The sequence below is a fragment of the Cataglyphis hispanica genome, chromosome 6, assembly GCF_021464435.1.
Source record: "Cataglyphis hispanica isolate Lineage 1 chromosome 6, ULB_Chis1_1.0, whole genome shotgun sequence".
NCBI lineage: Eukaryota > Metazoa > Arthropoda > Insecta > Hymenoptera > Formicidae > Cataglyphis > Cataglyphis hispanica.
Window position 1 is genome coordinate 2155233 of NC_065959.1, and position 16684 is coordinate 2171916.

The 16684-nt window shown below is 31.5% G+C and overlaps 3 protein-coding genes across 4 annotated transcripts; 2 read left to right on the forward strand and 1 right to left on the reverse strand.

Moving 5' to 3' along the window:
• Nucleotides 1-72: 72 nt before the first annotated feature.
• Nucleotides 73-7549, reverse strand: LOC126850423 (4-hydroxybutyrate coenzyme A transferase-like). Its single transcript, XM_050593409.1, has 6 exons — nucleotides 7147-7549; nucleotides 2662-2814; nucleotides 1996-2235; nucleotides 1511-1915; nucleotides 1148-1414; nucleotides 73-801 (listed from the first exon to the last, which is right to left on the reverse strand). Exons 1-6 carry the CDS (start codon nucleotides 7343-7345, stop codon nucleotides 617-619), a joined length of 1449 nt encoding a protein of 482 aa, XP_050449366.1. The 5' UTR covers nucleotides 7346-7549; the 3' UTR covers nucleotides 73-616.
• A 724-nt stretch (nucleotides 7550-8273) lies between these two features.
• On the forward strand, nucleotides 8274-12207 carry LOC126850662 (V-type proton ATPase subunit B). The gene is made up of 4 exons (XM_050593877.1): nucleotides 8274-8705; nucleotides 9663-10129; nucleotides 10259-10924; nucleotides 11095-12207. Exons 1-4 carry the CDS (start codon nucleotides 8618-8620, stop codon nucleotides 11359-11361), a joined length of 1488 nt encoding a protein of 495 aa, XP_050449834.1. The 5' UTR covers nucleotides 8274-8617; the 3' UTR covers nucleotides 11362-12207.
• Nucleotides 12208-12627: 420 nt separating this feature from the next.
• On the forward strand, nucleotides 12628-16634 carry LOC126850570 (DNA repair and recombination protein RAD54-like). Of its 2 annotated transcripts, none has more exons than XM_050593713.1 (10): nucleotides 12628-12786; nucleotides 13127-13339; nucleotides 13416-13606; nucleotides 13721-13923; nucleotides 14002-14444; nucleotides 14626-14887; nucleotides 15011-15173; nucleotides 15246-15651; nucleotides 15768-15931; nucleotides 16002-16634. In XM_050593713.1, the coding sequence occupies exons 2-10, from the start codon at nucleotides 13316-13318 to the stop codon at nucleotides 16192-16194; spliced, it is 2049 nt and encodes a 682-aa protein (XP_050449670.1). In that variant the 5' UTR covers nucleotides 12628-12786; nucleotides 13127-13315; the 3' UTR covers nucleotides 16195-16634. The 2 variants fall into 2 exon arrangements, with proteins under 2 accessions (XP_050449670.1, XP_050449669.1); XM_050593712.1 differs by having other exon boundaries at nucleotides 12772-12886.
• Nucleotides 16635-16684: the final 50 nt, after the last annotated feature.

Sequence of the window (16684 nt, forward strand, 5' to 3'; positions counted from 1 at the left end):
TATATATATATATATATATATATATATGAATATATAAAAATGCAAGTGTATAAAGAAAATATATCCAGGATATCGTGCACAATGAAACATCAATAATATTAGTGTTCTCATCTTATACAATATATATATTTTTTTCTATATTCATATTTCCAATTTCTTGTTACAATGGTAAATTATATTAGATTTAATATAAAAAATGCTGACACATTTCGGAATGACATTAATTGTAAATAATGCCATTTTTTATTTGTCTCTGTGTTCGAAAGCGCGAATACGTCTCTTTCTCTCTGGCAATATAAAACATACATATAACTTAATTAGTATCTATGTATATGAATACAAGCGCAACCTTTTGCATTACGGACTTTTCTTATATATGTAATGTTACAATTTAGTATATTAAGTTCTCGATCTAGTTAGTTAGCATATTATTTATCATTTCTTTTTTATTCTAGGAGGCCGAATTGACTTCCGATAAGAGAACGCATATATCGTACAAGAAGAAGACATCATATGACTCTTCGATTGTTATATGACGCGATTAATAACACGCGGATGACCAATTGTAAAATGCTATTGAATATGATTTTTCTGCCTCGTAACTTTGTTTTCAAGCTTATGGTGCAGGCATCATTTTCAATCGTTCGAATGCCGCCTTCTCGAGCGCCTCTCTGTGATCAGGATGAGCTATTTGAATTAATTCGTACGCTCGTTGCTGAAGACTTTTGCCAAATAGGCTGGCGATGCCTTGTTCAGTCACGACGTACCGTGCCACCGCTCTGTTAGTGACTACTCCAGATCCTGTAATGTAACGAAATAATGATTCGTATATATATGTCAGTATTGGATCAATATAGAAGTGAATTAATCCAAACTAGATTTAATACGAATTTAAATTAAAAAGCTAATTGAACAGTTTTATAGTATGTTAAGTCATTACTATGTATTATAATTTACATCAGCTTTTTTTATGTATTTTTCAGCATAATACATTAGCAGTAATGTATAAAACAATAACTTCAAAAGTTACAATGGATTATAATGGCATTATTTCATTTGTAGATTTACAACTATTTTCATACTGCTCCATCAATCGTTCAATAGTGGAATTCTGGAAAATAAAGATTATTTCGATAAATCTACTTACCTAAAGTTAGAACGGGCTGTATTTTACTACGTCCTTTAGAGGTGATTGACTTAAGAGCTATAATCGGCTTTCCTTGTCGATCTTCGCTCATCGCAGCACCCATAATGAAATCCAGTTGTCCACCGAAACCGGAATACATTCGCGTACCAATGCTGTCTGAGCAAATTTGACCGGTGATGTCCACTTCGATACATGAATTGATAGCCGTCATTTTGGGTTGCCTGGCGACTACTCTAGGATCATTGACGTAATCCACAACTAACATCTCTGTTGAAAACAAGTAAAAAATAAGGCATTAAAAGTTAATATTATTGATAACCAAAAATAATTTTAAACATGTGACAAATGCAAATGCGAACTGACCTATAAAAGGATTATTGTCCATGAAATCATAAAGTTTCTCCGAGCCCACACAAAATGAACCGACGATTCGACCCCGATGCATCTTCTTTTGATTGTTTGTGATGCAGCCCTTATTCACGAGATTTACCACACCGTCGCTGAACATTTCGCTATGAATACCTAGATCTTTATGATTATGCAACAACGTCAGCACGGCATCAGGTATATTGCCGATACCCATCTGCAACGTGGCACCATCCACTACCAGATTCTCAGCGATAAGTTTGCCAATCTGCTGTTCATCCTTAGACGGTGAGTTTATTGGATGAACCGGCAATGGTTGATGATGCTCCACAGCGAAGTCCAGATGGCTTTCATGAATAATAGCGTCACCAAAAGTTCTGGGCATATTTTTATTGACCAAAGCTGCAAAAAATTAGCTTCTCTTTAAATTCGATCTCCATATGAAGAAGAACGTAAATATTCGGGAGATTTCCGAAATTTACCTACGATACGTTTGGAATGACTCACGGCTGACCGAACGGAGTCTACGCTAGTACCAAGGGAGCAGAAACCTTTGTCATCTGGTGGAGACACGTGGATCAGCGATATGTCCGGTTTCAGGTAGCCTTCTTTGAAGAGACGCGGGATTTCATGTAGGAAAATGGGAATGCAATCGGCAGTGCCTGCATTCACTGCAGGTCGTACGTTGCCGCCAATGAATAAGCTGATAGATCTAAAGTGTTCTAAACATGCAAACACATTGTAAGATATACATTCGTAAAAACAAACTTAAATAATATAAACTTTTCTTGAATTTTTAACTTATTTAAAATCAATTTTTTCAGAAAAAAAATGCAAATTTATTTTATATATGACTCATATTCAACTTTATGAAAGTTTTATTGTTAGCATCTATTTCTTTTCGCAAATTAAACTTCTGTTAAAATAAATTTAAAAACTTTTACAACTAAAAGATAAAAGAATTTTTTGAATATAATAAATTATACAAAAGAGAAACTATGTAAAGTAGATTCTTATAATAAAAACAAAGAAGCGAGTCGTGCGGCGCTAAAGAGCGCGAGGAGTAAAACAACGCGCTAAATATGATAAATTGTTTTTCAGATATTTTGAAAGACAGAAGATTACGTCGAGTATACACCGTAACATACTTGCGTTTTCTGGTTTAGCGAACGAAGCCTCTCCCTCGAGATGCATGTGACATAGACGGACGTTTCTCACATCACAGCGTACCCCGTAGTCTGTCATCGCTCTCAATAACTCAACGGGTGTCGCCGCCGCGCCCTGGACGTACACCAGCTGATCTGCAAATATATAGTGAATTAAAAGTAAACAACACAAACAGTTTTTACACGGTTACTTCGCGAACTTAAGATTTTATTGAATTAAGAATTGTTTAGAAGATTAAATTATTATTGAAATTAAGCAGTAAAAGATTTCTAATTTTTTTGCACACATCAAATTTGAACTTTTTGAAGAAAAGTCTTTTTTCCTATTTTTGCTATTTCAATTATTTCTAAAATTCTAATTTATTTCTTTATTTATTTTTTTTAATAAGAATGAATTTATATCAAATTTTTCTTTATACTATCCTTAAGATATTAAATAATATATCCTAAAATAACCAACTTATATATAATAGCATTTGTTATAATTTTTCGATCCTATTTTAATAATGTCTATACAAACAAAAAAAAAAGATGATTTAAATTGTTAATTTTAACTATACACATTTTATGTATATCGCAATTTGTACATAAACGATAATCGGCTTATCGGTACACTTTTGATAAATCATGTGACGAATAGTAATTAATTTTCTTCAATAAAAAATATTATTGTGTATTATATTGTTATTGGATACTATTAATGCATATAAATGCATATATCATATGCATTACAAAAGTCAAGAAGGAATAAGAAATTCCACCGCGCCGATAGGAAGCTAATACAATTTGAGAAACTTGTACTTTGTACTTTGTAATATCTCACAATAACATATTGCAGAATACAAGTATTGCCTAATGTTTACATGGTTTATCACAATGATATCGTATATAAATATTGGCAAATTTAAATATATCTCGATGTGATTTCGCGCATTATTTTTATCTCATTTACTTATCATATCCAGGTTAGTGCGTTTTTTGGTTCAAAATTTTCATCTTGTCTGTAAAATAAAATTCCTAAAAATTTTATAGGCAATATTACAAAATGTTAGAATTATCTATGTGCCAGAAAATACATATATTTCCAAATCAATTTTAATTAGTAAATGTGTTTTTATCCCAAGTATTCTGCGCATTTTATCGGAATTCTTATTAAACATAAAAACACAAGAATAGATAGATTACCATAACATTGTATTATTATTATTATTATTATTATTATTATTATTATTATTAATAATATTATTGTTATTGTTATTATTCGATGCACTTAAAATATATAAAATATATAAAATATACAAAATTATTATTACCGCAATCAAATTAATCTTCAAAATAGCAATTTTTATATTATTTGTATTATTATAACTGTATAACTGTAATTCTAACTAGCATCGCAGTAATAATGTTATAGCTCTTTTCCAATTTGTATTATATAACGAAAGATATAGTGAAAGAAATCATATATAATTTCTAAAAAAATATTTTTTCAAAAATACATGAATTCAAAATAATATACAGAAATTATTGAAAGCACGGTCATTCCGTATAATAGATCCCGTAAAGATATTTTTAGTCTGTTAATCTTATCGGAACGCGATTGTTACACGCAATATGTTATGTGATCGCATATGACATTTCATCTCTCATATATTTCTCTATACTCTATATCATTATGTGTTAATTATTAATATATGAATTTAGAAGAGCATTATCAAAAAAAAATTCAAAATATTAAGAAATAAAAATTACAAATTAATCCACCTATAAAAAGCCCGTCTAAAGAGCGTATATAACTTTTTTATATAAAATTTTTATATAAAATGTGCGCAAGTGTCAACCTCACAGGAGAAGATGTTTACATCGCGAAAATCTTCATCAAAAATAATCTAGTTTATTGTGTTGGCAAATTTTTAGTGGTGGACTATATTTAAACAAGAGCTAAATTTTGACGTACTGCATGTATATACGTAGATTCGCATATCGAGGTCATTCGCATATCAATGTTGGTGATATATCCGCTCATTTATTATATGCACAGCTGTCAGTTGTGAGTTTTTTTTATCAGATCTGTTTGAAAGCGTATCATAAAATTGTTGCTTAAACGAGACGAGGAAATCGTTTGTAAATTTAATAAGCATATGGAAAGCAAAAATAATATTGGAAAGTTAATATATTTAAATTAATTAGAATCATTAAACGAAACATTAAGAGTGGCAAGGACATCTTACATCATTCCACGAAGTATCATATGTCACAAGGACGAAACCCGATGTGGATGAATATTAAATTCTCTATACCGGTCTGCATTTATATTTGCGTAAATTTTTTTTTAGATTTTTTCCTATAAAAATTATATTATATATAAATAATTTTTTTATAAACTATATTGGTCTGATATAAATAAAAGATATACAGAAAAAAAGATTTTTTATGTTTTATGATCATATAAAAAGTAACATTTTGCACTTAAATCATGTATTATTCATGTAATCATGTATTAACGAAGAATTTCAGTTAATTATCAGTTTTTTTTTATCAGCAAAAACAAGTGTTTTGTTGACTTTCATGTCTTTTGTGACGAATAAAGCAGCATGAATTAAATATGCAACATATGTATCGAATCGATCTTATCAAACGCTCAAATAGCTTCTGCAAATGCGTCATAAATTGTATAATGCAAAATTTTATTCAATTTTAATCTATGTTAGAAATATGATGAAGTCTAGAAATATGCTAGAAATATGTTGATATTCGATATTAATCGGTATTTAAATCACTTAGGAATAAATAAAAAAAAATCTGTAAATATTATTTTATATTTTCAAAGCTATTAAATTTCCCAAGTTTTAATCATCCTTGGAGAAATTTTAATTTTTTTATATGTATAATCTCATTAACTTTTATCATCAGTTAAAATTTATTAAAAATAAAAATTATTTTATTTAAAAATAATATAATATTTATAAAATGAATATTAATATTTATTTAAAATATTAAATATTAATTTATTTATCTATTAATATTTATATATTGGATGATCTAATACGTACAACTCTGAAATTTTTTGTAGTACCCTTAGAAAACAATTAATTTTTAAATTTATTAATTAAATTTAAAAATTTATTAAATAAAATCTTTTTTTAAGCATTAATTTAATATGCAATATAGACGATAACATAAATTTTAATTCGCAAAAAATAATAATCTAAAGCATATAAAATATATCATTATGCTTATTATTTAAAAAAATTACCGCCAACTCTACACACATGCATTTTTCGCACATATTGCAAAATATCGATGCGCAAAAAATAATCGTTAGAAAAACATCGCATATATCTATTATATTTATTGACACGTTTATCTATAAATAATTTTCTAAATGAGAATCGTACGAAAATAATGCCACAAATTCAAGGCAATTTGACTATAAGTATTATTCCTGGTTGGTATTGACAATCGATAATCTCGCAAATGGGATCTTCACGCAGCGTGAAATTTGACCGAATGTAAATATATCGTCTTAATATTTGCATGCAATACAATTTACAAATTTTGTTTTTTATATAAAAAATGTAGAATATAATTATAAATATAAAAATTACGTTTACATAATTCTACGCATACTTCTAGCCAAAATTACATATTCTACATAGAAGCTGTATGAAAATGTTCGCTTGAAATTTGTATCTAAATCTCTGAATCCAAAACAACGATTTATATAAATATTTACAGAAGCTAGAATATACATATAAGAAACTTTACAGCACCTCCTCACATACATTGTCCATTTAATGCATTCACGAGCCATAAATAGCTTAAATAGAAGGAAGTGCAACTTATTAATAAAAACGCTCTTGCAAATAGACGATCAACTGCGTATCTGCATAACTGCTCTAACGTTTACATTAATCTTCCTATGAGGTTCGAGGTTGTATTTCATTGTGATTAACTACTTATGAAGAAAAGTAAATATAAAAGTAAATATAAAAGTAAATATAATAATAAATATAATAATAAAAACAATATATGGTTCAAGCATTATACAAAAAAGTAAATTCTAGACAAGAATTATAGACAAAATGATAATATGATAATGAAAATAAAAAAAATATATGATAATGTAAATACTAGATGATCATAAATAATTTTGTAATTGTCCGTAAAAATCAATTTTCAGATAATTCTAAGATTGAAAAATCTCTAAAGCGTTATAACGAGATGATAACGCAGATTCATTAAATCGTACGTCACGGCAGATCATGAGCAAGGTCTAGTTGCGTCAACAGTTCGTGCTGTATGCATAAATTTGATTCAGCGAATTTCTGTCTCTTTTTTCATGATACAAAATTTTACCTATGATACTCACGGAGAAATAAAATAGGTATAATATTAAATCAATTAATAGAATTAACCAACTCAGTAAATCGTGATATCATCGCGAGAAAGACCATCATCGATTACCTGAGTCCAATTCCGCCTGTTCGATAGCTTCGTCGGCGGTTTTTAACCAACAGGGCGTCTTGCCAGGAATTGGCATGGATGGTTCGTTCACATATGTGAAGAAGGTCTTTCTTGAGGCAAGCTGGAAGCTAGGCCGCGACGCGGACGTCGCTGTCGCGAGCGCCCGAGATAGGCTGGTGATTCGTTTGAGGGCCGCCATCACTTCTCGACCGACGTTGCCCAGCAATCCGCTTTTGTACACTTGCTCGACCGACTGATTCGCGGGGAATCCGATTGTGGGGAACCTGACCGCTGTCCCACAATCCCACCGCTCCGCTCCACGCCTGTCACAGTAACTGTCAGCTGTCAGTTAGCGGCAGAACCGCGTGAACGTTGTATGTTGTACTGCGTGAATGCGTGACTCGTATAAAATTTCTCGCGACAATCACGCCATCTGCTAACTACGCCGCAAACTAATTTTTGCAACTCTACTTATAAAAAAACTATAACTTATAAAACTTATTAAACTTATAAAAAACTTATAAATGTATATTTTAATCAAAGAGTTTAAAAATAATTTATACGCAAGGTAAAAATAAATGTATATTTTTATATTAAATGTATATTTAAATATAAATCTCATAAATATATCATATATTGTATAATATAAAAAATATTTTTAGAATTTTAGAAATTATATATCAATGATTTACATTTTAATTGTTACGTGCAATTAATGATTTCATATACATAATTTACATTGTGATATGACAAATGCGTATAGCCTACAGAATAGTTTTCTCCACCAAGAGAACAGTTTTTCCTTCACTATTCTGTTATCAGAATCCGATAATTAGTGAAGATGTCTATCTCAGTTGTACTATCGCTACGCATTGAAAAAGCCGCCATTTTCCATTACTCGATATCGAGAAGTATCGAAAAATTGCTGACATTATTCAGAACTTTGACCCAGAATAATCCTGTCAAACTTTTCCTAATTTGTATTTTTATCTGCGCGCCAAATATAGTTTCTCTCCAGTTTCGTTCGAAACGAACGTTCAACGATTTACGTAGTCGCAGCCACGTGATTGCACGTGCTTCATCTTCCATCCTTCTCTCCCTCTCTCGCGTGTCCCGCACATAGCGATTTTTTCGTAATCTCTTTCAAGGAACGCACGATTTACTTCGAGACGCGAATCTTCTTTGAGAAAAAATTCTTCCTCGTCTTGCATTATATATTTTCTGTTTCCCGTGGGTATTATATTTTGCATTCGCGGATATTCGGCCGCCCAGATCATCCCTTCTCCGCCAGTTGCCCTCTTCAATACATCTCTTTCTCTCTCTCTCTCTCTCTCTCTCTCTCTCTCTCTCTCTCGGCGCAGCGGCGGCTGCGGCGGAGCCAGTACAGTACCCTCTGCTAGTCGGAGTGAGCAGTGACAGTCAGTGACAGTGGTAACGTGCGAGTGTTAACTGTCGCAAGAATAAAGCCGAAATGTATTCCAAAACCATCAGCAATCACCAGGCAAACCAGGAACATGTGCTCGCCGTGTCCCGAGACTTCATCGCACAGCCTCGTCTCAGTAAGTAACGCTCGACGACGGAGATAGTGATGAGAACTCAATTGGGCGTAGCATCTGATCGATCCTCCTGACTGCATCAGCTGATGCCCAAAATTCTTGGTGATTCTTCGTACGCGAAGAGTGACCTGTGGAATGATAACATCGTCCTGGTTTCCTTGCGGATTTTCTTTCTCTTCTCGAAAAACGAGCAACCGTTTCCTGAGAATGTCCCCGCGAATTTGTCACTCTTGAGATCTCGAGCTCGTCATGTGACTGCAGACGACGATTCGTGTTCGCTCGAATGGTTTCCACAAATGCGCATTTTTGCTTTTATGTTTTTAGAAAATTTTGAGATAACTTCTTGATTAATATTAAGAATTATAGAAATTATTATGAGATGTTTTAAAACTCAGTTATTTAAATATTTGATATTTTTGCTTACGGGCGTCGGCAGTGTCTGGGAAATCGTGACATATATAGTAGAGATATAAAAGAGCTATAAATGATGAATAATATGATTGTATAATTTTCCTAAATAAAGTTTTGACCATATTAAAATTGATAATGTAAATCTTTTTAGAAGTCATGAATGATAGATAAAATTTATTCTTGAGATAATTGTTTTTGCAAAATTTTATTTTGTTAACATAAATATTAAATGTAAAATACATATATATTCTATTATTTATTTATTGCATTCAACTACATGGATATATCATATCTCAATTTCTTTTCTTATTTATATGTAGAAAACAAAATGTAAAATTAAAGATATTTGGAAAGTATAAATATAATTATATATATTTCATGATATTATCAATTTTAAAGAGTCAATATAATATATATAATTTTCTCCTAGTTTTTTACTTAAAATATTTATAATTCTACTTTTAAAATATTGATACAATAGAATAAAATTCTAATAATTAATTTATTACTAATTTCAATGATTAACTTATTATCATTTACTTCTTCTAGCTTATAAGACAGTATCTGGAGTAAATGGTCCATTGGTAATATTGGATGAAGTAAAATTCCCAAAATACGCTGAAATTGTACAACTGAAGCTCGCTGATGGCTCTTTACGTTCCGGACAAGTATTGGAAGTCTCCGGCTCCAAAGCTGTGGTTCAAGTCTTTGAAGGCACATCTGGCATTGATGCAAAAAATACTCACTGCGAATTCACTGGTGACATCCTGCGGACGCCAGTGTCCGAGGACATGTTGGGTCGTGTATTTAATGGATCAGGAAAACCAATCGACAAGGGACCGCCGATCTTAGCAGAAGATTATTTGGATATTCAGGGACAGCCTATTAATCCGTGGTCTCGTATTTATCCAGAGGAAATGATTCAAACTGGAATATCAGCTATTGACGTGATGAACTCTATCGCTCGCGGTCAGAAGATTCCCATTTTCTCTGCTGCTGGTTTGCCACATAATGAGGTATTATAATATTACTTAATTTATGCAAAATTAATTTGTACAATTATCAAAATTAAATTTTACTATAATGAAAGTTTTCTTTTTTTCAATATTTTTGATCAAAATTTTTCAATTTTTATTTTGTGACAGATTGCCGCGCAAATCTGCCGTCAAGCGGGTCTCGTAAAGGTGCCTGGTAAATCCGTCCTCGATTCACACGAGGACAACTTTGCCATTGTGTTTGCAGCTATGGGTGTCAACATGGAGACTGCACGTTTCTTCAAGCAAGATTTTGAAGAGAACGGTTCTATGGAGAACGTGTGCTTATTTTTGAATCTAGCCAACGATCCAACAATCGAAAGAATCATCACGCCGCGTCTCGCTTTGACGGCGGCCGAATTTCTGGCATATCAATGCGAAAAACACGTGCTGGTCATTCTCACAGATATGTCCTCCTACGCCGAGGCGTTGCGCGAGGTATCGGCCGCTCGTGAGGAAGTACCGGGTAGACGTGGTTTCCCTGGTTATATGTACACTGATCTAGCCACCATCTATGAGCGTGCTGGCCGTGTGGAGGGTCGTAACGGCTCTATCACACAGATTCCGATTCTCACTATGCCCAACGATGACATTACTCATCCAATTCCCGATCTTACTGGCTATATCACCGAAGGTCAGATCTACGTAGATCGTCAGCTGCATAACAGGCAAATCTATCCGCCCGTGAACGTGCTACCGTCCTTGTCGCGTCTCATGAAGTCTGCCATTGGCGAAGGCATGACGCGAAAGGATCACTCTGATGTATCTAATCAATTGGTAAGTTATATTAAATTATAAAAAAATACAAACATTATTAAATTGTGAAATTGAATTATAATATTTCTTATATATATATTATTTTTTACATATTTCGTTTTCTTTTTTTCTATAATTTTAAAATATTTATAATTATTTTTTATAAGATTATATAAATATTATTTTTTTAGTATGCTTGCTATGCCATTGGAAAAGATGTTCAGGCGATGAAAGCCGTCGTAGGAGAGGAGGCATTGACGCCAGATGATCTATTGTATTTGGAATTCTTGTCAAAATTCGAGAAGAACTTCATTTCACAGGGTAGCTACGAAAACCGCACAGTCTTTGAATCGTTAGATATCGGCTGGCAATTGTTGCGAATCTTCCCCAAGGAGATGCTCAAGCGAATTCCGGCCAGCACCCTTGCGGAATTCTATCCGAGGGATTCCCGTCATTAATCGCCTTTTTATTTATGTGTCACGCCTTACGCGTAAGCTTGTTTCACTTACTAATTAAATGACGAAAATCACGCGTACAAGCTCGATATATATTTTCATTGATATTAATTGAAATATAAATACCTCTGTTCTCGCGTATTTACAAAATAAGATTGACGTAATGAGATAAGAGACTAATTAAAGAAAATAATTTAGCGGCATATATGTAATACCGCAATGTATGTAATATCTAAATGAAAAGAAAAAAGATGGAAAAATATAACGCGTCTTGTTTACGCGCTATAAATATTATCGTTACAAGCTTACAAGGATCGTACACGTTTTTTGATGTTGTGCAATGAGAGGTAAAGTAAATAGCAATGATATTAATATGTAAATTGAAAATTATAACAGATTTATTGCAGAATCTTGTGTATGCAAATGTGAAAGTCGCAGATTCGCATGAGACTACGCATGTTATTCATCGTGAAAATAATAAACATTGTGAATATATATTGTTTCAACATTTCGATGCATATATCTCTCGTTCTTTAGAGCGACAGTGTTCACTCACACCAAACGACCATTGTAAAGTGTAATATATCATTCAGTATTAACATATACAAAAGCATAGAGAAATACACTATGATCACGTTGTATTTTTGCGTTCCCTACATTCCATTACGAAATTCACATATATGATTCTTTATGCGTTTGATGAACCAATTGAAACGAGAGAGATGTTTAACACAATATGTACAGTTATTTCTAGAGAATGTTTTGAGCGAAATATTATCATGTATTTTCTTGCGAGAGGCAAAATGTACATGTTAGAAATAGATAATTAAAGAAGAATTGTTGTTTGAAGTGCTTTGTTTGTTTAAGACATATTATTTAATCTATCACCATAAATTATTCTGCATGATTAATTGTTTTATCTCAATGTATTAAATTTTCTCTTCTTTTTTATATAAAAAATTTTGTAATCTTTTTACACTTTGTAATTTTAAATATTTTCTCTATTTTCTCTTCATATTTATAGATTCTAGTAAACAAAGAAAAGATTTTCATTTAATAGCATTTAATTTTTACATTTAATATATATTTATTATTGATTGAAATAAATAAAAGTAATGTAATGTATGTAAAGTAATGTATTAAAAATATTCTCAGAAAGATAGAAGAAAAAATTACATCAAAATTGATTTGAATTTGGCGCTTAAAACAAACTATTCATTATTATATATCACCATTAGCTATATTCAAAGGCTGGGTTCGGGGAGCACGCTTTTAACGCTATGAGCGTGCTCTATCTTTGTTATTTATTGAAAGTTGAACAAGGATAAAGCACGCTTATAGCGCTAAAAGTGTGCTCCCCCGAACCCAGCCAAAAAATACGCTAGTTACATCTAATATCGTTTTATAATTCATGACCATAATTTCGAGGTTAGTTTTATTCAACGGTTCGCGCCATTTTTGTATTCCACAATAAATTACGAAATATTTCGTTGATTTTTCAACAGGATGAATATTTGAAAGTGAAATGGTATTAGTTATAGAATATTTCCATTTTGCTTCTTAATGTACCTTTCTGAAAAATAATTTCTATCCATGTGAAGTATAGAATTGTCATTCACATTATGAGCGTGTTTATATTGTGTTTATAACTTAATAATAAAACAAAATTAATTTAATTTACCTAACAAATGGATTAAAGTATCCACTTGTATTACGAAAAATTTAAAATACAATATTGTATATTTCTTCTTTATGTGTGTATTTCAAGAATCGGTCACTAGCACCCAGTCAACGAGGAAAACGTCCTTTACTCTTGGATATACCACAAGATATAGCAGCAATAACTATATCTGAAAATTGTCCGCCAGAATCAAAAAGAAGGACCTTCAAAAATGTTAAAGATATACAAATATCACAGCGCAAAGCTGTTCTTCTTTCCGATGATGGCATCCATGCAATGCAAAAAATAGTGTCCGAACATGTAAGTTAATTTGTAAAAAAGATCTATTTGTTAGATTTTTGCTATAAAAATGTGATATATGTATAATATTAATCAGGAAGAAAGAGTGAGAAGACTTCTTAGCAAACCATTTAAAATACCAGTGCCCGGTTATCAATTATCTGGACGAGTTCTTGGATTATGTTTGCCAGGACCACGTAGACCACTGCATGATCCTGATGATCCCAATGCGTTAATCGTTTATTCGCCACCAGAATTATCCGAGCATGAAAGATTGAAAGTTGATCCGTATGTATATATTTTTAAATATAGCACGTGTTCAAATATTCTTATCCAATCTACTATAATATGTATAGTTTTTAATATAAAATTATGATTATATTATGTGTATAATTTTTGCAGATGTAAAATACTAGTACACGTAGTTGTAGATCCTATATTGTGCAATGTCTTAAGGCCACATCAACGTGAAGGCGTGAAATTTATGTATGAATGTGTAACAGGTAAACGTATAGAAGATGCATATGGTTGTATTATGGCAGATGAAATGGGTCTTGGCAAAACATTACAGTGTATAACACTATTATGGACATTATTGAAGCAAGGTAAGATATTTATATAAAGTTATCCAAAAAAATTAGTAGAAAAGATGAAAAGAATATAATTAAAAAATGTTTGCATAGGACCGGAAGCTAAACCATTAATAGACAAAGCAATTATTGTTGCACCCAGCTCTTTAGTAAAGAATTGGTATAATGAAATTAACAAATGGTTAAATAACATGGTCAATACCCTCGCTATTGATGGAGGAAAGAAAGCAGAAATTGATTCAAAACTTCTCAGGTTCATGAAAACTTATGGCGGCAGATGTGTAACTCCTATTCTCATTATAAGTTATGAAACTTTTCGTTTACACGCACATGTATTACATCAAGATGAAGTTGGCCTTGTACTGTGCGATGAGGGTCACCGTCTAAAAAATTCCGAAAATCAAACATATCAATCCCTAATGGGTTTAAAGGCTAAGAGAAGGGTATTGCTCAGTGGAACACCTATACAAAATGACCTTCTGGAATACTTTTCTTTAGTACACTTTGTTAATCAAGGGTTACTAGGAACTGCACAGGTAAATTTAATGTGTAGTGATATGCTAACATATATAATTTACTATATATATATATATATATATATATATATATATATATATATATAGTAAATTATATATGTTAGCATATCATAATCATATCAATAATAAAATTAGTGTATATATATATACACTAATTTTATTATTTGAATTATCCTTTCAGGAATTCCGGAGAAAATATGAGACACCCATATTACGTGGCCAGGACGCAGCTGCAACAGACGAACAACGTAAACTCGCCCAGGAACGTTTGTCCGAATTAGTATCAGTCGTTAATAAATGTCTCATTAGACGTACTAGCGCTTTACTTTCGAAATATCTACCACTTAAACACGAACTCGTAATATGCATAAAAATGGGAGAGTTGCAAACTCGTCTTTATAAGAATTTCATACAGAGTGATAGTATAAAAAAGTCTATGGAAGGTATATTTTAAAAAATTATTTAATTAACAATTTTAAGATAAAAGATAACATTTCAATATATGATATATAGTATATAATAAAATATATTTTTTATATCGTTTTTTGTGTGTGCACTTTATACAGAGAGTGATAATCCAAAGAATGGAGGTTGTTTATCCGCTCTAGCTGCCATAACTCTTTTAAAAAAGCTGTGCAATCATCCTGACTTGATATACGATAAAATAATGGAAAAGGCAGAAGGATTTGAAAAAGCTGCACAATTGTTGCCGCCGCATTACTCCACAAAGTAAGATTAAATTTTCCTGTGCTATGAAATAAAAAAAAAATATATCATTTGATAATAGAATCTTTGTTACAGGCAATTGCTACCAGAATTATCAGGTAAACTGATGGTTCTGGATTGTTTGTTGGCGTCCATTAAAACCACAACAAACGATAAAATAGTATTAGTTTCTAATTATACACAGACCCTCGACTTATTCGAGAAACTGTGTAGTAAACGTTCCTACAATTATGTGAGACTTGACGGTACGATGACTATCAAGAAAAGGTCGAAAGTAGTCGATAGTTTTAATAGTGATACCAGCAGCGATTTCATCTTCATGCTCAGCTCGAAAGCCGGTGGATGCGGCTTGAATCTCATCGGTGCGAATCGTCTTGTCATGTTCGATCCGGATTGGAATCCCGCAAATGACGACCAAGCGATGGCCCGAGTTTGGAGAGACGGCCAGAAGAAGCCATGCTTCGTCTATCGTTTTCTTTCTGTTAGTAGTAACAGATTATATATTTATATCAAACAATAAGTTAATAAAATTATTTTTATATGTGAATTCTCATATATTTTATCATTATCTTTAGGTAATTTTATATTTTTTTTCAGACTGGGACGATAGAAGAGAAAATATTTCAGAGACAAGCTCATAAAAAAGCATTGAGTTCCACAGTAGTTGATCAAGAGGATGATGTAGCCAGGCATTTCACTATAAATGATCTTCGCGATTTATTCAAATTAGAAGAAAATACTGTTTCAGATACACACGACAAGTAAGTATAATAGGTTTTAAATATTTTAGAATGATTCGTGGAGTAAAAGTTATTATTATTATTTGTTTAGATTCAAATGCAAACGATGCGTCAATGGGATCGAGGTGAAAGGTCCACCGGAACAATCTGACTGCAATTCCGATTTGTCCGAATGGCGACACTCGCATAATCCGCGGCATTTACCGGATATACCATTACGACAGTGTTGGGCTAGCGGTATTTCATTCGTTTTTCATCATCGCTCACATGAACATGTAAAATAATTATGATTGAAGAATAATTTATTAGTATTTTGTTTCAAAATGTATTTTGCAACAGTATTTTGATAAATTTACAATATTTTTTTCATCGGTCATTAATGAAATATTAAGTGAAGTATTAAATATGATAATTGCAGAAAATTTCAATTTTTTAAGAGATACTACAAAATTTATTTAGATAATATTTTTTTTGCAAAAATAGAAATATGAAAGAGAGAGAAAGAGATTGAATTTGTATTCAAATATATATGGCATTAAACTTTTTTGTTGGGAGAAAATGTTTTATATTAATTTTTTGGTCAACTACAGCAACTACAAGCAAAAAACAGTTGCAAAATATTTTTGCTTCAAAATGCAATAAAATGTGAGTGATATAAATGTGCCTTATGTTTTGTATAAATTATTTCATTTAATGTTTATAAAAAAAGAAGTTAAATTACATATATATATATATATACATAAAATATATTTATTAAATAACTATTTTTCAGTG

Bases quoted from the DNA above. Each gene is read 5' to 3' on its own strand.
- LOC126850662 (XM_050593877.1), top strand. From the start codon at position 8,618: ATGTATTCCAAAACCATCAGCAATCACCAGGCAAACCAGGAACATGTG. The intron at 8,706-9,662 runs GTAAGTAACGCT...TACTTCTTCTAG, and splicing joins CATCGCACAGCCTCGTCTCA to CTTATAAGACAGTATCTGGA. The intron at 10,130-10,258 runs GTATTATAATAT...ATTTTGTGACAG, and splicing joins CTGGTTTGCCACATAATGAG to ATTGCCGCGCAAATCTGCCG.
- LOC126850570 (XM_050593712.1), top strand. The intron at 13,340-13,415 runs GTAAGTTAATTT...AATATTAATCAG, and splicing joins AAAAAATAGTGTCCGAACAT to GAAGAAAGAGTGAGAAGACT. The intron at 13,607-13,720 runs GTATGTATATAT...TAATTTTTGCAG, and splicing joins GAAAGATTGAAAGTTGATCC to ATGTAAAATACTAGTACACG.
- LOC126850423 (XM_050593409.1), bottom strand. From the start codon at position 7,345: ATGGCGGCCCTCAAACGAATCACCAGCCTATCTCGGGCGCTCGCGACA. The intron at 2,815-7,146 runs GTAATCGATGAT...ATATATTTGCAG, and splicing joins ACAGGCGGAATTGGACTCAG to ATCAGCTGGTGTACGTCCAG. The intron at 802-1,147 runs GTAAGTAGATTT...GTTACATTACAG, and splicing joins ACAGCCCGTTCTAACTTTAG to GATCTGGAGTAGTCACTAAC.